Source organism: Vanessa cardui, chromosome 15, assembly GCF_905220365.1.
Source record: "Vanessa cardui chromosome 15, ilVanCard2.1, whole genome shotgun sequence".
In the NCBI taxonomy this organism is placed as follows: domain Eukaryota; kingdom Metazoa; phylum Arthropoda; class Insecta; order Lepidoptera; family Nymphalidae; genus Vanessa; species Vanessa cardui.
This window is the reverse complement of record NC_061137.1, coordinates 725,016-748,332: the sequence shown is the minus strand read 5'-3', so window position 1 is coordinate 748,332 and position 23,317 is coordinate 725,016. Positions and strand designations below refer to the sequence as shown.

At 32.5% G+C, this 23,317-nt stretch overlaps 1 protein-coding gene across 1 annotated transcript in view; it reads left to right on the top strand.

The window, feature by feature from the left end:
- The window catches only part of LOC124535842 (echinoderm microtubule-associated protein-like 2), an 85,930-nt gene that overhangs the window by 5,878 nt on the left and 56,735 nt on the right, over nucleotides 1-23,317 (top strand). Inside the window, exon 2 of the mRNA XM_047112229.1 lies at nucleotides 11,042-11,138. Coding sequence (XP_046968185.1) covers nucleotides 11,072-11,138 — 67 coding nt within the window. The 5' untranslated portion in view covers nucleotides 11,042-11,071. The remainder of the gene's footprint in view (nucleotides 1-11,041; nucleotides 11,139-23,317) is intronic.

Below are 23,317 nucleotides of genomic sequence, written 5' to 3'. Positions count from 1 at the left end.
ATCACTCACCCTTCAAACCGGAACACAACAATACTGAGTACTGTTATTTGGCGGTAGAATAACTGATGAGTGGGTGGTAACCCAGACGGGCTTGCACAAAGCACTACCACCAAGTATAATATAACATCGAGATAATTACAAAAGTGGGATTGATCACCTGTAGTAATGGCGCACCTTGAAAGAGAGTTTTATTGAGTTATTTACGATTGGATAAGTTTTAATTTGATTGATGTCGCTTGTCACTTTCTGATATTTCGCGATCGAGTTTTTAAGAAACGAGTTCGTCCTTACGTAAGTCTACTACAAAACTCAAACAAAGTGCTTTGTAGTCAATTACGTTTAAGTGCAAAAGGTATTATAGTTCAATTGTCTGCTCCATGTATCTTCACATATTCTTTGATTGATTTTATTATTGAGTAATCATTTTAAATATATCTGATACCACACAGAACATCATTTGGTGTTCGGAGTGACATTATTTGATGAACGGAAATATGAACTGGTTATAACCGGTTAAATTATCAAAATAAATGTCTTAAATCAATTAATAACTATTCCGGTTTTATTTCACATATGTCATATGTGATTTTGATGAGGAATATCAAACGCATTTTGGAAGACCGCAGTTCCCATTATCATGGAGCGGATGCATCAAAGTCAGGCCGATTCATGACTGAGTTAAACCCTTCCGGTTTATTTTGTGGGAAAAAGATTAAGTGTTTTGTATTGCCTTAAAAACTTTTTGATTTATATATTTACTATATATACCTTCCCTTTGAATCACTCAATATTTAAAAAAAACACATCAAAGTCCTTTCTGTACTTGTAATGATACACACACATATGTATTTTCCTATTGCCATATACATTCCGTTGATACTGGAAATTATAACTAAATTAATGAACTTCATGTTAATACGTAGATACTTTAAGAAACTTAATAGATAAGTTTCTTAAATTATCTTAACAAAGAAAATCTAAGCCTCCAAATAAACCAAATAGTATAATATTTTTTGTAAATATATGTAGATATATAAACTTGAGGAATATCTTCTCAATAATTGTAAGTTAATAATTGAAATACTTCTATTTTTATGAACAAGGAAGTGACGCAAATGCAAAATTTTGAACACTATCTTTTGATAAGTTATAATCTTATCTAACCTGTGTGTATGAAGAAAATATTGAAAACATTGATTATTGAATGTATTATAATCTATTATCTGTTTGCTTTTATAAAATAACTTGAAATGATAATTTTATGTAGTGGTTTGTTTCCGTACCTTGTGTTCTATGACCCAGTTGGAATACGCGTGTAAGTTTATAAGACATACATAATGTATTCTTTTGATTTGTATAATATATATTTAATTTATCTTAAGCTCGGAGATAATGGAAAACATGCAGAAATTTGCATGAGTTGTATTATTTTTGCTACTTTTATCTACTAACCCGCTGTGGACCAGCTCTGTGAAATTAGGTTCAGCATTCTAAAAAAACGTCTTTTTTCCAAATTATCCGCTTTTTGTTTTTCTTTATGTCTTTTAAAACTTATTTGTATTACCTTTTATAGTAGTTTTATAATATATTCAAAACAATTAAAACTCATAATTAAAAAAAAATAACTTTTCAAATCGACTCCGTAAATTGTCAATGGTTTTTCAACAGAGTTTGAAATCCATAATCAACTTTGATCCATCGTGTTGCTTAATTTGAAATCAGAACGTCTCAACAACGTTAAAAAACGGAATACCCGACACGACGTATGAATTTTAAAATGGTGCCATCGTGATTAGCAAAGACCAGCATCTGACATTTATTCGTTACGGTGCCGTTTCGCGGCATGAGTATGTGTAATTCACAAATAATCACCGTTATATAAATATATTATAACTAGTTTAGCCATTCGGCTTTGTTCTTAGCCTATTGAATAAAAAAGTAAACTCGAGTAAATAGTCCGTAATTGTTGGATAATGAAGTAAAGACCTGCCGGTATACTGCCATATTTATAAGCCAATTTATATTACGTACAATTTCATGTCTCAAAAGGTTTTACCGACTGATATACTTCCTTCAAGGTATTCCTTTACCATCGTTACAGAAATGAAACCGTTTACAATAGTTCAAAAAAAATTATCAAATTTATTTTTATTGTCTACTGTGACGTCACTTACTATGTCCGACTATTGTTCCTTTATCTTTTAATAGATGTTGCTTAAAAGAGATTATTCCAAGATAATACTGATATACCTGATAAGGTTTTATACGTTACTTGTTTTTTATCAATAGTTTTGTGAATTGTGTCATAAATAATAAATAAATAAAACCTTACTCATTACTCTGTACTATTACAAATAACCAAAAGATTGACTTAACATTTCATTCGATATAATATGTACGAACATACACGTAAAGTGATATAATAATATATTTTCTTTAAACATGTTAATTAAACTAGAACATGCAAACTAGTTTATTGCGTTATTTAAAATATTTCATTTATTAATACTTACGAGCTACCCGACTTCGCAAGTGTAAAATAGCGGCATGTATTATAAAGCTCCCATTCTCAACAATCTTATTTTGAACTATTTAAGTGATCATCATGCGTTGATGTGACCAGTTGTACTAGAGTACCTTACTACGTTGATGTAGTATGCTGTACTGCTGTATATAATAAGTCCTAAAGTCCTAAGAGCCCGGGTTAGGCCGATAAAATGTTATGGCTTTTTCTAATGAAAAAGTAACTGTATGGAGTCCGCAAACTGAAAGCACACACACACACACACACACACACACACATACACACTTTTTTCACAGTTACATCCTGCGTAGTTTTCCTTAAGATTGGCCCCCGTGGCCTTAATCGGTCAGGACGACATCATCATCTAACCCGCTATGGGGAATAAGTAACTGAAAAGAATATCTCGTAATTTTTTTGTTAGTACCTAAATACGAAACATTTAAATAGTTCACATATAAAAATGCCAAAGTATGACCTCTGTGACTGACGAGTTACTTTTACTTGCACAGACCAGTGAGTGTGGAAGAAATGACATCGTTTGAGTTATTCAGTGACAATAATGATTGAGGCTGTTGCCTGTAAATTTCCCACTGCTGAGAAAAGGCCTCCTCTCCCATTGAGGAGAGGGTTTGGAATATATTCCACCATGCTGTTCCAATGCGGATTGGTGGAATGCACATGTGGTAGAATTTCGATGAAATTAGACACATGCAGGTTTCCTCACGATGTTTTCCTGCACATACATATAGCGAAGCTTGCCTGGGTTTGAACCCGCAATCATGGGTTAAGATGCACGCATTCTAACCACGGCCATCTCAGCTCTTAAACACAAACTTAAAAAAATGAATGATGTATAATTTAGAACCGACTATATTTGTTACATATACACATTTACAAGTTATATATAATTTTACGATTAAGTTATGTGATAATAATAATTGTTACCTTACCAGTAATTAAATAATAACATTAAATATTCTATCATATTGATATATATGTACTAGCTCTTGCTCACGGCTTTGCTTTTGAAATATTAACTTAAAACATTACGTAATCTAAGACCTCTTTGTAAGTATACAAGGTATACAAATTAGTGTGTATTTCACTCCTTAAGGGATAGGATATCTTTAATTCCTTTCTGCGTGTCTACTCAATAAAATAATCCTCATCTAATTTCATGGGTCTAACTTTAATAGTTTACTATCGGCGATCATGCTTCAGTCAGTCAGCACATTTTATTTTATAAGTATAGATAGATATATAAATGTAATGGAATTAATAATATACATATATAACAGATATAATTGTATTTAACTAATATTATTGTATTTTTAAATGTTGAAAAAGAATAACTACTTAGTTTGTTGCTGGTTCTTCTCGGTAGAATCTACTTTCCGAACCGGTGGTAGCTTCACTTAATTGTTAAATGACTATTCAAAAGTGCTTGTAAAAGCCCACTTGAACAAAATTTATTTTGACTTTTGATTGCAGTTTTGTATATTAACGTTATGATTGATGCCATTTTTACAAACACTGAATGTTCTAAGGCGAGTGAATGTCAAGTGTTATAACAGTGCCGGTTCGATTCTCGTGCAGCACTACTTTCGCCATCACATCTCCATACAATAGTATATCGCGTCATTAGATAAGAATGATAAACTGATTATACTTTTATCATTGTTTTGTTGATCTCAAAATAAAGTAGCAAAGTTCTATATTATTTACATTAAGTATGCTTTCTATACACTTTTGATATCTAAGAATTATAACCGAAGATTTAAACTCGAGCTAGCACTGAATAAGTATATTCTTAATTGGTGTTTATAATTTTTGAATGAAATTACCAATCTTTATAAGGGATAGTCCTTGCCCTGAACAAAAAAAGGCTTTAAATCAGCTGTGGGATATATACAGGTTGTTTATTGACAGGTGTGTTGGTATACGCTCTTAATGATCTTAAGACTACAGATTAAAAGCGGTAGTCTTCGTTACATAGCATAAAACAAAATCGCTTACCGCTGTCTTTCCCTATGTGCGCTTAGATCTTTAATTTTATGCAACATAATTTGATGCGTTCTATTTTAATAGATAAGTTGATTCATGAGGAACTTTTATATGTATAATAGCGTTATGTATCGTCTATTGATAAAAAAACGTTGAACATTCGGTTGTATAGGTATTATATTTAGTATCAGTATTGCACCGTGCGAAGCCTGTGGTGGCTCACTAGTTTAATGTAAAATAATCCAAAAGGAGAGTTTTGATTTTGACACGTCATTTTGAATTTATCGTTATTCGAAATAAGTACGCTAAAAAGTGTCATCATGTGTGCTCAATAATTTTGTTTTTTATTAAAGTTCTATTTTTATTTATTAGAAAGAAAGATAAACATAGCATATTATGACCTTGTGCAACGACACTGGCTCACTCACTCACGGTAGAATGAATGAGTGAGTGGTGTTTACCTAGACGACCCTGCACTAAGCCCTCGAGTTTATATTAAATGCAAGCTGTTTCTGTGACATACCTTTTAAGAAAATACCTAATCTGTTTGTTTGGGATTAAAACTAATTCTTTTAGGTTCTACATATGCGTTGCATTTTGACCCTTATGTGTATGTTTTAAGAATCATAACAGCTTGACTTGAACAAACAATTACTTACGATACGAAGAGGCGCCATGTTTTTTTTTTAAATTCCTCTAGGCTCAATGCACTGCGCCGACTCTGCGCCTACCTCGTCCTAGATTAGGGTTACCATGGGAATGGTATTCTAATTAAATATTTATTAAAAATATACTTTTTTTTCTTATAAAATTTTGTTAAGCATAATATAGATAAAGTTATCAAATAGGTGTCATTTAAGATGAGATGATGTCCTTCTCACTGATTGGTCGATTGGTCATAGTGTCAATTTCGAACGAAGACATGACATATTAAATTGCAAAATATTACTCTAATTATTTGTACTCTTTCATAACATAATAGATCAATAGGCCGATAATTTGACACGATCAAAGCGTGCTCAGGCGCTAGACAGCCAATCAGCGTCAAATGTAACGCTTATAATTCGTTTAATAAATACTATAAATTAAAAAATATAGATTTAAATTACACGTGTAATATTCTAGTTGTATAAAAGCCAGGAATATTATATATTTTAAATATGGAACACTATTATTATTTTTAAACATACTTAATATATTTCGACAATCCTGCCACATGCGTATTCCACCAACCGCATTGGATCAGCGTGGTGGAATATGTTCCGAATCTTCCTCTCAAAGGGAGAGGCCTTAACCCAGTGGGAAATTTACAGACTGATGTTGTATATTTCGACAAGATTATTTAATACGCCTTATCCGTATATTAAATATACCTATTTTTCTCTGGCAACCCTATATCCAGTTAGCATATGTTCACCGTGGGTTCATGTCTCGTGACGCAACGACGCATCTAACGTGAAGTCACACTAAGACTATAAAGACCGAACTCATCAGCCCTAACGAGCGAAGCGAATACAATCAAGGCAACATTTGATCTTTGAAGCTATACGATGCGAACAAACAACACGTACATAACAAACATAGTAACTCCACTAATAAAGCCATTTAAACTACATGTCTATCCTATATCCTCTGATAGACTAATCTTCGTTAATAACCCCTCCTCATCAGTAAGGAATAATACGTTCAAGTACTTAATTTGTTAAATATCTATTAATCTTCATCGTTTGCTCTCATCTCATCGAAGAGATGTCAGTTTAACATTGACTATATTATTGTCCTAGAATGAATACTGCTCACGTAAACTGTTTTTGAGATTACTTATAAGTACTACTTACTACTGGCTGCTGTCCATCACCATATGAGTTGTGTCTAAGAACTATTGGTATTTATACTTGGAACAAATATAAACATCTGTAACTAAGTAGGTACAGGACCCATCGCTTGATAAAGGGTATTATTATTGTTGTAAATACACGGAAATGATCTTATAAGAACTACACTCGAAAACTGGGATATTTTGCTCCGTTAATGTAACCGAAACCGTATAATCCGTATCTGAACCCGTAAAATATTATTCCATATTCATATCATCACTGCTTAAAAAAATTGCAAAGGTTTAACCCAATCCTTCTCAGCCGGAAATCAATATACAATAATCAAACACTATAAATACACGTACATCAATATTAAATCTAAAATACGTGAAGGTCGTTCGTTATCAAAATGGCGCGTGATAACAATGATAAGAGTATTATGAAATATTTTAGCTTCAGCTGTGTAATAAATTAACACAGATATGTGCGATTGTTATAGAAACACAACTTATTTAATCGATAACAATAACACACATTCGACAACAAATATCAATTATATTTATCAACCAATTAAATGATTATTTATTATTAATATAAGTATCTTTAACATGGTCACTTAATTATGTTTAAATAAACATTATTACTACAAATAATAATGGTAAATTTTATAACCAGAGGATCGGGGAAATGCTATTTGCATTCTTTCCACCATACCACGCGGTCATGTTTTGTAAAGTAGCATTTTTTAATTTTTATCTACACGTATATATAAGTATTTTATGTAGATAATTCTTACGTAAATCGTAAATATATTTCCAAGTCTTAAATATTATATTATATGATTTGTATACATATGTATGATAACAATATAAATACAATCATTATGTTTAATAGTTAAACTTAAAATAGTTATAGTACGACACAACTTAGATGTAGCATCGGCAAATGTATTACATCCGATCACTGCCGATTTATACAACCAGTAGTCATAATTCCCTATCGCGCTATTCGTTGCTATAGATTCTCGCGTCAGTTGGCGCATGTAAATTGATGTGTCAAATTAATGAATATATTAGGTCATATGATACTCCAAGTTATTTTTGTGTAAATATCATATTCACATAAGAAATAAACATTGATAATTCGGATGTGATCAGTTTTACGAATTTTGCCGATGGTAGCATCGGCAAATTTCATTTAAGTTGTGTTGTACTGTAAGTCGGTACAACAAAAAGACGAAAAGCACTTAGATATTCGTTAAGAATAAACTCGAAACTCACTGCAAAACACGAGTGAAATGTCAGATACATGCGACCTTGATTATAATAATTATTGCATTAAAGGATACCCGGATCAAAAGGGCGTATGATTTCAAATAGGTAAATTTTACGAGTGTGTGTGATTCTCGATAATATTATATTATACATATGTGATATATGTATAAAGATATTCTGATGGTTTTAGCTTCGATTATTGATGAAAACATTTTAGCTATTAATCAATTTATTATTCCAATCAAGGAAGAAGAAATGATAAAATAACCTTTTTTTATCGCTGGAAAAACGCTTTACGCGCTTCCCCCACGTGATAGAAAGTGGGTGGAGGGTGTGGGACACCCTGGACGCCGAGTTCGCCCAGGTCCACCGGGTTAACCCACTAAAAAACCAGCGGTACCCTCTCCGTCTTTCGGCGGGCGCCACGGGATCGCTTAAGCATGCTACCGTGACGCCCTGACGTGACCTAGGGGGGATTCCGGGGGTACTGAGACCCCCTCTGGAAGATAATATAACCTTAGATTAAGTTTGTTAGAATTAAGAATAAAAAAGAAAAAGATATTTGAGTATGATGATCCATTTAGGCTTCAGTATGTTTGTATGTTTGTCCACGAATTTCTCGAAAACTAAAAATCGTTATGACATGATAATTTTTATCTAAGTTAGTTACACTTTTACTAAGGGAACAGTATAAGTATCATATCATTGATCGGTGAGTCATCTTGCACATAAGCCCTTATAAACTTACATATATAATAAATCAAAATATGTGACATAAGTAATTGATCAATTACTCCATATAACGCTGTCTGGTCATTGTAACGGGCAATTGATTGAAATAACGCGAGGTCAAAATATAACTTACGATACTGGATCATATTTCAATGATAATAAAATACATAATGCAATACGATATCGAGAACTGAATTGATGTGGCAAATTTAGTAAAAAAAAATAAATTGTTATACGGTTTCCTATATTTGTATAAAAAACATCGCAATATCTTTCAATAACAGTATTTATTGACGCCATATCATCGGTCGGGTTAAATAAAATATATAGTAGTAATACTAAAATAGATAATCCTGTTAAATAAAAAGGTATCTCCAGGTCAATGCCTACTTGTTAATTATGGGTACATTTGGTATAGACGCATTACGATGTGTTATTTTTTTTTGTTATATCAACCTAATTTTAAAGTCCAGAATTAACTGAATGTAATATAATGACGGTGTGTTATGCTTATTTATAATTACTTGCGTATTTATAATTGTTTGGAGTTAGTGTAGTTAGTAGTGCTTCACTCTTAACTTCAGGAAATTTTAGTGTTGCTTTGATTTCATTTTATATATATTTATATCTTGATATTTTTTAAAATAGATACACACATAAATGCATAACGAATTATGTAAGTTATACAGGTTTTCCATTACACGCTAGCTCACAATATCCGTATTAAAATCATGCAATAATTTCGACATTAATTACATTACAGTAATCGTGTTATGTTATGTAACTTTAATATTATTGTATTTTTCTTTTTTTTTTAAATGTCATTCTTGTCGTTTATGAGCGTATAATATTCTGCCAATGCGTTGTGAAGGTTTTTTTGCCTTAACTTTTCGTATTATAATGGCAAAGTATTCATTAATGTTCAATTAAAGCCAATTGAGAAGATATTATATTTTTTTTAATATGACTTTTATGTAATTTGTTTTCACGTTGGTCACGTGACCCGTTAACTTTTCCTCCTTAAGCTACAGTCATGTATACGCTTTAAAAATTAAGTCACCTTTAATAGACATCTGAATTTAGCATTTGATTTTTACATAACATAACTCTTCGTTTACCTATCTATACTCAGATTCATCAATTACGTGTCAAATTCGTTTTTTTTTTTAAATTTCTGGTTAAATATAATCTGTTGTAATATACATATAAGTCAAATTCTTAAATCAAATCATTTCAAAATGTTCTTTACAAGCGACCCGTCTGGCTTCGCACGAGTGCGATACTGATACTGAATATACTACGGAATTAGTTTATCTACGACATCACATTCCCAACTCCAAAAATATCAGTGTTCTTTATTATACTGTCCATGTATTATATACAAAAACTTTCCTCTTGAATCACTCTATCTGTTAAAAAAACCACATCCAAATCCGCTGCGTAGTTTTAATGATTTAAGCATACACATGGATCTAGGGATAGGAAAAGCTACTTTGTTTTATACTATGCAGTGATTTCATAGAGCCATAAAGGCACTATGAACAACGTTACCATGGCTACCGGCACCGTTTACGGGAAACCGATCTATAGATCAGATTTTGACGACCTCCCTGGTCAAGTGGTGTGTACACCGGTTTTCATGGGTACGCCACTCCGAAGTCCCGGGTTCGATTCCCGGCTGAGTCGATGTAGATTACCATAAGTTTTCTATATTGTCTTGGGTCTGGGTGTTTGTAATACCTTCGTTACTTCTGATTTTCCATAACACAAGTGCTTTAACTACTTACGTTGGGATCTGAGCAATGTATGTGATGTTGTCTCATATTCATATTATTTCTACAATACATTAGATTAGGTTCAAATAACTGAAACACATTTAATTCCACTTACCGTTTTATCAATGAAACAAAAAGAAAAAAAAACTGTAATTAAACAATTGTGTACAACGGTATGTTATTCATTCAAAAATTATGGACCGCGAATTTCATTCTGAATTCATATAATTTTATAGTTCAGCGTTCAGACAACAATGCGGTATTGTTGATAACGAGCAGAAAGTTCATAGTGATTCATACAACAGTTATATTTTTTATGTCCGTTTCCGTATTCATAAAAAAGTAACAGCTGGGTTACAGTCTCATCTTTTAAGATAGTCGGAACTTAATCCACGTTTCTATGCGGGTTGGTGGATTAAGGAAGATTTTCATCTATGCCTATACATAAATGTGAAAGTAACACTGTCTGCCTATTGCTCTTTCACTAACAAACCGCTGAAACGAATTTGATAATATTTGGTATGGAGTAAATTTGAACTCCAATGAAGGACATAGGCAATGACATTCCATACACATGTGTATGAAATGTCATTGGACATAGGCTACTTTTTTGTCTACCATTTGACAACGAAACCCCTAAAACCCGAGCGAAGATACGGGTGGCAACTAGTCTAAAATATATGTATAAACATCACATTACAAACTCCTAAAATAATCATTGTTTCTTTACTATACTGTCCATGTTATATATACAAAAAAATCCTCTCGAATCTCTCTTTTAAAAAAAAACCGCATCAAAATCCGTTGCGTAGTTTTAAAGATTTAAGCATACATAGGGATATAGGGACAGGGAAAGTGACTTTATTTTATACAATACAGTGATACATATTAATTTTAGTTTCATTTGTTTCTCAGATAGTCGCTATGCAGTATTGACACGGCGTGATGATGAGGCTCGAGGCGTCAGAGAAACAGCACCGCTACCACAACCTGCTGGACGACGATGCTGCCAGTAAGTACAGTGATCGATTCAACCGTTATCCAAATTTAATTGTGAATATAATTAAACTCATTAGAGTATACAGATAATATTCAAAAAACGAATTATATTTTTCTACAAAAAGTTCGTATACATGGGTAAAATTTTTCATTAGTTACATGATACATAATATTTGAATTTTAGTTACAGTTACATACGTGGCCGACACGTTTATATTTTACATGACATGTATGCTTTACATAATCGTTAAACCAAGCTTATTATTAAGAAACATGTTCCAGACATGTTCTAACCGATTATAATATTTTAAAATGTTATTTTGATATTTGACGTATCCTTTAATGGATATAATAATTATATTCAAATCAAATCACTTGATGTTATTTCACGATTTAATTTTCCATCGAGTTTGGTAATCTCGCTCGCTTTTATGTTTGCGCGAGCTACCGTGTTGCTGGCCTCGCGCATACGTTTACCTGCGCAAACTGGTCTGTATAGACGATACAGTATTAGTCGAAAGAACATTACAAGTTTTATAAAGAAACTACAACAATATTTTTTATTTCTCTATCTTCAATGTTTCCATTACGTAGCCTCATTATTACCTCTGAGCTTGAATTCACATTACGCATGTAATAATAAAGTAATGTGTTAATCCTTTAATTATGTATTATTGTTTTTATCCGATTAGGTATTTATTGTACGACCCTACAACAATCCGATTGAAAAATTGTCTATTATTTCGGCAACTGGTTTTAATGCTAGTATTTGTACACTACACCAACGCTTGCGATTTTAATTCATTATTTTCCTAAAAAGGCCAAATATTTATATATTTCAACGTTGAACGAGTCCTGGTTACACACACAAACATACACACACAAACACACACACACACACACACACACACACACACACACACACACACACACACACACGCACGCACGCACGCACAAACAAACACAACTGTTGTTTTTGCGGGAATACAAATGGTCTTAAGTTGATGGCAAGCAAATGTGTTTTATTTGCCGAAATATATTTTTCTGTAGCCCTGTAGTATAAGGAAAATCAACCATTGAAGTACTTTTTAGAACACAGTACACTTATTGACTCAATATTTATTTGTAATTATAGACTGTTTAGTAATTAGTGTAGATAAAAACGGCTTGATGAGAGTACTGTAATGCTTATATGTTTTCAAATAAAGAATATTTTCATTGATATTATTTTTAAAAATTATGTAGTACCTTATTTCATAGACGGCTGATACAAGTTTAACTACATACAGATCTTTAACAAAGTTTTATTAACTGTATAATAAGAAACAATTTCCTATCGGTACAAAGTATAGCTAAACGTTGTCAAGTAAAAGTCCTATTAACATTCAGAGCAGATTCTGTCCTAAATACCGGCGAACATTGCGGATCTATGTCGTAATTTTAAATCGAAAGCTTTAATTCCTGCATGTACAATGGACTTATCTTTTTAATTTAATTTAAACTAACCACCGGCCCGGCTTCGCACGGGTGCAATACTGAAAAAATATACTACAGAATTTATTCAGAATATATTCATTTACGACATCACATTACAAACTTCTAAAATTATCAGTGTTTCTTTACTATTTTGTCCATGTATTATATACAAAAACCTTCTATCTATTAAAAATACCGCATCAAAATCGGGAGAATCATAGGGACAGATAAAGCGACTTGGTTTTATACTATGTAGTGATTCAGTCTTTCAATGAAAAATTAACAAATTATATATTATCACACACAATAATCAAGTAGATAAATGTCACAATATGTAACTTGAAGTAAAATTACGGTATGTAAATTGAAACGAGATACATTCATCAGTTAAGTTGATTTAAGTTTAAGCTGTGATTATTTTAATTGCTTAGAAATGCGCTTTCAAAAGATATCGAACCAGCTCTTACGAATAGGTAAACGCTAATATAAGATACGAAAGAAATTGTACTATTCAATGAAGTGTGTTTTCATTATATATAAGTAATGGTAAGTAATTTTCATGGTCTCGGGTTCGATTCCCGACCGAGTCGATGTAGAACATGTTCATTAGTTTTTCTTGGGTCTGGGTATTTTTGGTACCATCGTTACGTTTGATTTTCCATAATACAAAAGCTTTAGCTACTTACATTGGGATCAGAGTAATGTATGTGATGTTGTCCAATATTTATTTATCCATATACGCACATAGACACTGGCGCTGAAAAAAATATTAATCATTCCTTACATGGCTAATGCGCCACCAGTCTTGGGAACTAAGACGTTATGTCTCTTGTACCTTTACTAATACAACCAGTATTAGCACAGGTACAAGTAAGGGTACTGAGTTACTCACCCCTAAAACAAGAACATAAAAATGAGTATTGCTTGTACTAAGCCTTAAAACCGAGTATTTATTATCAATATATTTGCCGCTCGAAATGAAATAGATGACATAAAATATACTATCGCTTTATAAGCATTCTTCAATCAATTTGCAAAACAATTTCGTATGCAAAGTATCTCTTCGGAATTTCTCTAATACAATAGATACTGAGTTGTGACACACGAGCTCTATTACAATACAATGAAGGCGTGAAAAGTTAGTGTTGTCTTACACGTGGGAATTAGCATTCAGCGACGATCGTGCGAATTAATATACTTTTTAATTTATATATAACATCTAGAGTAACGTTATTTATGTATACTATTATATACAGATATCACGCCGATACAATAGCTTATTTTTTTGTATCAATTCATTTTTTATTGCAAATTTTTTTTAATGTTTTTTCGTGTAAATGTTAATAGTAATTTAAGTGTTTTTTTTCTTTGGTTAACTTTTTTTATTGTCTTTCTAATTTTGAAGTATATATATTTTTTATAATTTTTTTACGGTCCCAAATAAAAGTGTTCTTTCTTTCTTTCTTTCTTATTAATACAAAGAAATACCATCTAGTTGTCAAGTAAGAAGTTTTTGTTTTTTTTTCAACATTCGCTGTCTACAGGTTTGTGGAATAAGATCTCGTTCAGACTAATTACTCAATTAACAGGTTTTTATACATGATGCCAGTAAAAAAGTGAGCAAATAAAACCTCTTTTGAATATTATACCCTTATTCTATGCCGAGTCGTGTTTAGCTCTATATAATGGCCACACCTGACTTCCGGCTAATGACATCCGGTGTTTTGTGCTCGGGAACCCGTGGCGTCACGCTTGGCTAATCGCCTGTGGGCTTCCATGCAATTTATATATTAAAAAAATAAACTGGAATTTTCCGGTAAAAATTGAGATATCATTACATAAGACGGACACATGTTTATGATGTTGTTTAATTTTAAAATTGGAACATACAAGATTGATAGTGAAAGAAACTCAGATTCCATTTCGAATAAAAACTCTTTAAAAAATAAATAATTCTAAGAACTTAACTTTAAGAAATAAATAATTCTATTAATTATATTTATGTATACCCTTTAAAGGGAACGTGTAGTGATCTTTATTTCACGACCTATATTTATTACTATAGAAAAAATAAAAAAAGAGATGAGAAATATGCATTCCATTTTCCTTTTACAAAATATTTAATTATAGGTATTGTTTGTGTGTACAAATATCTATCCGCCCTCGTGTTGCCAGTAATACATGATGCTAGTATTGTTACAAGCTATTATGACGATTAGCGACCCTGGCCCGCCATGATGGCAAAATGGCGCCGCGTGACGTGACTCGTGCATAGATCAAAGATACAATTGATTGTCATCATGAAGAGCCTTCTAGGAAACTTTAGATCAGTGTTGTTTATTTTTAGCATACAAAATCATAGTTACAAATAAGAAATAATATGTTAATTTATTTTAGAGTTAAGGCTCTAGTGAACCGAGATGGCCCAGTGGTTAGAACGCGTGCATCTTAATCGATGATTCCGGGTTCAAACCCAGTAAAGTACCACTGATTGTTCATGTGCTTAGTTTGTGTTTATAAATCATTTCGTGCTCGGCGGTGAAGGAAAACATCGTGAGGAAACATGCATGTGTTTTATTTCATAGAAATTGTGCTACATGTGTATTCCAACAATCCGCATTGGAACAGCGTGGTCGAATATGTTCCAAACCTTTTCCTCAAATGGAGACGCTTAGCCCAGTAGTAAGAAATTTACAGGCTGTTGTTGGTGTTCCAGACTCTTGTCTGTATCACTACTGGACATACTCTCCGTTTGGAAGTTTGTTTGGCACCACGACAATACAAGTTATGTATGTGGCAAGTTTTTGTCCAACTCTAGCTGATTACGACATTTCCCTCAACAGCCGAGTACCTACTAGATCAATTATACACACAAATTAGGCTCAATTTAATAATGCCCATTAGTTCGTATTCATAGGTGTCGTTAACTTAACTCATATAAATATATGGTTAACTAAAATTCGCCCCGGCGTCTCTCGTTTTTTACGGTGTTGGTTGTCATGTGCCTGTGACCTTTATTGTAGTACAAGTTAGCTTCATACAATATTTCAGACAGACAGACAGACAGAGAGAGTTACTTTCACATTTATAATATTATAATATAGATTACGATAGGTCTTATAAGAATATTTATATTTAATGCATTAACATTTGTATCCAAGTTTTACATTACATTTCAGATAAATTCCACCAACCGGAGTTGTTACAAGTACCTTGTATTACATAAGCAAACCTGCTAAGTAACAATACAAGTTACAATACGAGATGAACAATGATCGTTGTAACTTGTAGAATCAATGATAACACGTAGGTTGAGTATCTAGTTCATTGAGCAACATTGAATGACAATTTATTCATTCACTTCAAGAACTATTAATGTCTAGAACGTTTCTAGAACGCTTTGAATAATTATTGTATGAATAAGTATTCATAGTGCGTTCTAGATCATCATAGATCTTGTACATAATTAGACTTACTACGTAGTTAACTATTCGAACCTATAAAGATGAGCTTGGAATTTCTTAGCCTTGAGTTTATTTTCAAGTAGTATGTACATAATAGTTTCACAAGATGTTATGCTGTAATTTTACTCTTAAGATTTGTTATTATATATGGCAATACATTCATTCAAGACATCATGATTACTATAAGGACTCTTTTATCACGCAGAGAAATCTTGAGTATACTACCCGTTCCCTGAGAAGAGAACCCGGATAATATTCTATAATTGTGTGCGTATACACACACATGTAACAAGACATATACTCGTAATCTGATGGGACGAGTAAAAGAATCTTGTGTGCATGTACAGTTGTACACACACAGGTGTAAAGAGGTAATAATATCCGATGGCACGAGAATTCAAAGGATAGTTAAGTCACAGGAAAACGGCTTTACTTGTTTCCGGTACCTCTAGTAAACTATGTCAACTTCAAAATTTTTTATTAATGTCAAAGTTAAGCAGATAATGCACCTGATGATAATTGGTTATCTATATACAGTGACACTGTTAAAATATTATTACTCTTATATTTCTTAAAGATGTTATGTCCCTCGTGCTTATAATTACACTGGCTTACTTACCATTCACAAGATAACAATAATATAAATAATTGCTGATTGTCGGTAGAATATGTAATGAATAGTACCTACGTGTATATTCTACCACCATTTAAACTCGGGATTGTTACTGGCCACTAGACACGAGACACTATTTTTTTTTAAGAACCAAATGCTCCTTTAAGTAGCATATATTTAAATAAGTTCCTTTTTTAAAACTATTTTTTTTATAATAGTAAGTAAAGATCGCTCTTAAGTCTAGCATTTCATTACAAGACGTGGCAAGGTCACGAGTCAGCCGGTACGTTCATTAGCGCTGGCCGGCGTCAGATGAACAGTTTCATCGGGGTGACGAAACGTGATCTATCGATTTGTAAACCGGTTCTGTTAAACCGACGATGAGGTAACTAGCTGGTTCGGACCTAGACTAATTGTAAAATTAATGTAAAGCCGAGGCAAGACATAACGATTAGTATTACAAAATAATCATTTTGATTAATAAAAACAATAATAATTTACATGTCAACAAACTTGGCTGGAAGGAACTTTTGCCCAACTGTGGACCATTTACTAGCCATTACTTTTTTAATCCTTTGTTACGAAATCAAGATTTAGACATCATTATCATTACCATAGTTTACAACACAGTCGCTTACTACTGTTTGTCCCTATGTATGCTTAGATCTATAAAATTACGCAACAGATTTCAATGCGGTTTTTTTTAAATAGATAGATTGATTCAAGATTAATGCACAATATACTAGAGAAACACTGATTATTTTTAAGGTTTCTAATGTGATGTCGTAAATAAACATACTCTGTAGTATATTTAGTATCAGTATTGTATCCGTGCGAAGCCGGGGCGGAAAGTAATAAATAAAACATTAATATCTGTGTGCATTGTTTAACATGTGTTGTACAATAACGAGTATTATTACAACATGAAATCCACAAAACATCCTATGACATAAAACAAGAAAACTACGAAAACAATTCAAACAACCGTAATTACCATTTGCGAAAACTACAGGCACATTTAAATAAACATTACACTCCGTTGCGCCATAGTAAAGCCTTATTAGTAATACTCAAGGTGACAATATCATCCTCAGACGGAAATACAAATATTATCATTGCTAATTGCGACCCACTACCCTATAAAGATAAGAAATCTAATAAACATGTTAAGCACTGTATTCATTTTAATCAACTCAGACGAGAACGAGAGGAAGATTAGGTTCTCTTTATATACTTTGTAATGATACGAAAGGATACAAAGTGGGCAAATATATATAGGTTTCTAATGATTTCTGTTATAGGTAATGTTGAAAAGCAAACAAATGTAACGATGTCAAAGGATTTTATTATCGTACTAACTTATTCGAGATTATTCTAGAATACAAGTAAACTCGTTTGACACACAAACGAAAAAAGAACAAAAATCTATATAGCCAGTAAACATTATTAAAGACCTAATTATTGGTAAGTCATTTTGTAAGACCCAATGCCTTATGACAATGTTTATATGAGACAGCTCTAATAATTTCTAGGTAATTCTTTGAATTTTTAGAAAAACTTCGTCCAACATTTGGCTTCTGTTTGGACAATGTATTTTTCTTTTATTAATTACTTTTGTATAAGCTGTGGACTTTGTTACAAATAAATAAATAAACATATTAAATACTAGTTGTCGCCAGCGGTTTCACGTTTAAGGCTTTTGTTGTCATATGTTAGCCAAAAAAGGTACCCTTTCCTTTTTGGAGTTTAAATTTACTTCATTCCAACTTTCATCAAATTCGATTCATTAGTTTGACCGTTTAAGAGCGACGGACAGATAGACACTTTACTTTCACATATATAATTTTAGTATTAATTTCGTAGTAATACGAAACACCACTAGACTTCGGTTCTAAAAAATTAGGGTCACCATCGCACGAGTATCTGTTCAAAGCAGTGTCCAAATATTTAAGATTGTGTCATCATCTTATGTAGTAAATTATTCAAGTATATTCAGCGGCAAAAACCACATAATTTACAACAAACATCGATAACAACAGCAGCCTGTAAATTTCCCACAGCTGGGCTAAGACCTCCTTTCCCTTTTGTTGAGAAGGTTCGGAACATATTCCACCACTCTCCAAACATAATTTATATAACACAAATTAAAAATAATACGGGTGCTACTTTACGTGAGAAATATCGATTGTAAAAGAAAGTAAGAGTCATGTTTGAAATAATATTTATCTATATCTGTCGCTGATATCGCAGAGATAACATGGAGGTCATTCAAATGGACATAAATGTCAATGTTACATCATCGACCTTGCTGATCGAATAGGAATCAATATTTTGACCAAAAACATTTGAACCGTCATCAGCCGCGTTGAAATAGTGATGGGAACACGTGTATCGTAACTTAAGTTTGCGGGAAAAATTGGGTCTATATGTATTACGTAATATAATATTATGTATATAAACTTCTCGTGCCGGTGTTGGCACGTCATGTTAACATATATAATTTAAAATCTGTATGTAAATAATATTATCAGATACGTCTACGTAAATGAGATTATTTCAAATTATCCGATAGTTTCGGATAGTTTCATTAAAGAATATAACATTATTAAAAAATTGTATCAGATATAATCATAAAAAAGAAATTAATTGTATTTGTTAGTATTCACTTAAAAACAATTAGCTACTCTCTTTATATACTTAATCTCTATACAAAAGATATATAAAGATTTATCCGAATCCGTTCTCTGATGGTTTCGTTTATGGTTCCATAACAGCCCTGCTCGGTACAAAACAAATTGTCAGTGAGTGCTAAGCCTTTGACGCTTTAAAGATGACTTATTTGTATAATGGGAATTCCATATTTTACAAATACAATATATCAATAGACATATCAAATATTAATAAAGGTTGTCTTCGAATTATGAATTTTATGTTAATCTAAATAACATCTTGACTTTTTGGTGAATCGTTTTTATATTCAAATTAATTTTAATTGCCGCGACCGTAAATATAATAAAGATCTATAAAACATCACATATTTGACTCATATTAACAGCTGGCTTTAACAATTGCGTATTTAGGATATGTTCTTTTGTCAAATATATCAAATATTTACCAAAAATATATTACCACGCACGCGCGGCGTATCACTGAAAAGATTTTAACCTTAAAACTGTTAGATAAAGAACCTTTTCCGCTGCCGTATTGTAGCCTTTCAGTTCCCATTGCAACGCCACACGCATGCGTTTTACGCTATCCCATTTAAAAGCACAAGGTTCTAAAGGATTTCACAACTTGTAATTTTCACTCTGCGCCGCCGTTGATAAGGTTGCTTATACGAATTTCCCGGTACTTGGAACCGTGTCATCGCAATGTTTAATCAGCTGTGTGCTCCCAATTGATAATTTAGTTAGTGTAGCTACGTCTGCCGGTAAAACTGAAACCGTCGTATCTATTTCCTATTTTTCATATAGATTCAGTTGTTTCGAAATTCTGGTGCTTGTGTTTGTGATTAACGGAAAGTGTGATTGCAGTCAGTATGTGATTATTTGAGGTTATTCCACGTTGTCAGGGCAACTGATTTTGGGGTGCGAGCATGTTATGTTACCCTAGTAACTAAATGATGCATTAGTGCTTAGGGACTAACCACGCCGGTCTGTTTCCCCCTCGATTATCCGATACCATATCAGCAAGGGTTATTAGCCAATCAGATCGATAGGGGAACGATACGATTGTAAGGAGCAGTGTTGCAACCAATTATATCATATCTTGCAGTAAAATTGTTTGAAACAGTTTGAAACCCGATCCTGGCGTACAGCCAGTACATGTCGAGGTAAACAACCCCATTTACTTAACATCAAATAAAATTCTTATAACATGTAATGGGATTGCATCACATATCATTTGAAAAATCTATCATATTTAAAAATATTGTATATTCAAATAGGCTGTTTGAAGAGTGTTATAAGTGTCACGTGACAGGATTAAAGTTAAAGCTACCTTCAGTGGTGCTACATAAGTTACCTTCTGTGAGCTTATAGTGAGAAAATTCTTCAAAAAAATTCTGTACTCCTTTATTATATGAGATTCGAATTCAACGTCAATAGTATAACTTAGTAATAAAGTATTAACCAAGTATTGCTTTATTAATTTACTTAGAATAAAAATATTTTCTATACTGAATTAATTTTTAAATTAATAAATCAGAATCATAATATTCTTTATTTAAATTGGCTCTTAGAAGAGTTTTGAATCGTCATGTAACACTGTTGAATTTGAAAAACCGGTTCGGAAAGTAGATTATTAAAAAAAACCTTAGTAGATACTCTTTTCCACAATTTTAATTACAGAAAGCAAAATTAAAATTATATATTTGTATCCTTCCCATATATCAATAAGTACTAGTGCAGGCCTTTTTATCATACGAGTATATAATATGAATTTGTATTGAATGATATGCCATAATGATATATATTAAATTTTTTAATAGGCCAAGTTAAAAATAGTTGTCGTAGAAAAATGCCGGCCCAGGAAGACGTGTATTATTGTGGAACTAATGAAACGAATCTGTTTATATTAAGGTCAGTAACTCAATATACATATATTGGAATAGATTAAACCAAATTTCTAACAGCATACAATATGCTTTGGGAAATTCTAGCCTGTTTGAACCCAATTCGCAATGAATTTCGCATTTTCAGCAGCAGATTCGTCGTGGCTGTTTGACTTAACCCATTCCCCTTGCCTTGCCCAAAGATACGAACATAATATATTGTTAACCAACTGAATTTGTCATATTATGGGTTTTTAGTCAAATGTGAAGCAATCAAAAATAGCTTGCTTTTTGATTAATTGTATCAAATTTGGTTCAAGGGTTTGTCATTAAAGAGCAACGAACAGACTGAGAGACAGTTACTTTCACATTTACAATAATAGTATAGATTATATCCTTATCCTTACATATTATAAAACAAAGTCGCTTACCGCTTACCTTGTCTGTCCCTATGTGTAGATTTTTAAAACTAAGCAATGGATTTCGATGCGGTTTTTTTAATAGATAGATTGATTCGAGAGGAAGGTTTTTGTATATAATACATGGACAATATAGTAAAGAAACAAGAAAAAATCCGTAATATACTTAGTATCAGTTGTTCTACCGACATCAGTGCTTACTGTATAGCAAGCACATGTATATGTGTTTCGGTTTGAAAGATTTTTAATTAATGTCCGGTGAGTAGATTAAAAATGATTCGTTTTACTTACGTGTGACAAAGACACGTATTTTCAAAATTATGTCCATAAAACGCTTCATAAGTTTCGAATTCTCATCCCCATGTATGTAATCCCATAACCTAGTAAGACTAAACCTCTAGAAAGACTTAGTCCTACTTCCTTATACCTAAAACCTAACGATTGACACTGACAAGCGAGCAGAGACGCGAGGACTGTTATTGTAACATTAAAACTTAAAGACCGGCAACGCACCTGCAAGCCTGGTGTTACAGATATTGGGCGGTGGTAGTCACTTTCCATCGGGTGAGCCTTTGTGCTTGCTTCACATAAAATAAACATTTATTTATTTATTTATTAATGCCACACTGTATACATATCATTACAGGATTGTGTCCCAATTGTTATAATATAATACTAAATTGTATATGATATACTCCAGAAACAATTATTGTGAGTTCACTCAGGCAACAAAACAAATCCACTGACTGCTATCGAATTGAGAGTACGTAACGTGCGCGTCAGTGGTGCTTCCATGAGCAACTTGGTTCATAAATCGAAATATATTCCCCCTTAGTAACACCTAAAAATCAAAAACGTATATTTTCACGGCTAACCCACTCTGATAAATATACAAGTTTAAAATTACATTGTGATTTTCGAGTCCAAAGCATACATTAACTAACTCGCTGAATAATTAGAATGGTCATTACTCTAGCATGACCTCAATTAACGTAATGTAAGGTGATTTACGAATTTTCGTGTGAATTCTAAGGCTTTTAAGCTGATTATTTCGCTTATTCGCTATTATAGTATCACTTAGTTGGATTACTTTATTTTACTAATATTAGCTTACAAGGTAAACTAAAAACAGTACTACTAATATCCAAATTATTAAAATAAATTGCATGTATTTATATTTAGACTGCGTCATTGCTCTAATTCCCCCCATGGAAGGCTTCATCGAGCTACATACAGAGTATGGGAGAGGCAGATGATGCTTTATAGCCTTTCCGAACCGTGTCCTAACGGCCTTCGCAGTGGTTTTTCTATACCCCAAAAATTAGTACTATTAAATACAATTCAAAATAAGAAATATTGTATAACATAAATATGAATATCGCATACATTACTCTGATCCTAATGCAAGTAGCTAAATCATATGTAATATTGAAAATCAGAAGTAACAACGGTACCACAAACACCCAGACCCAAGACAAAATAGAAAACTAATCTACATCGATTCGGCCGAGAATCGAACCCGGGACCTCGGAGTGGCGTATCCATGATAACCGAAACACAGTACTCGACCATGGATGTCGTCGTAACGTAATACATATAACACATTGTTCATATAAAATACTTCAAGAAAATATTATGTACACAAGTTTCAAGTTCATTTAATGTAGA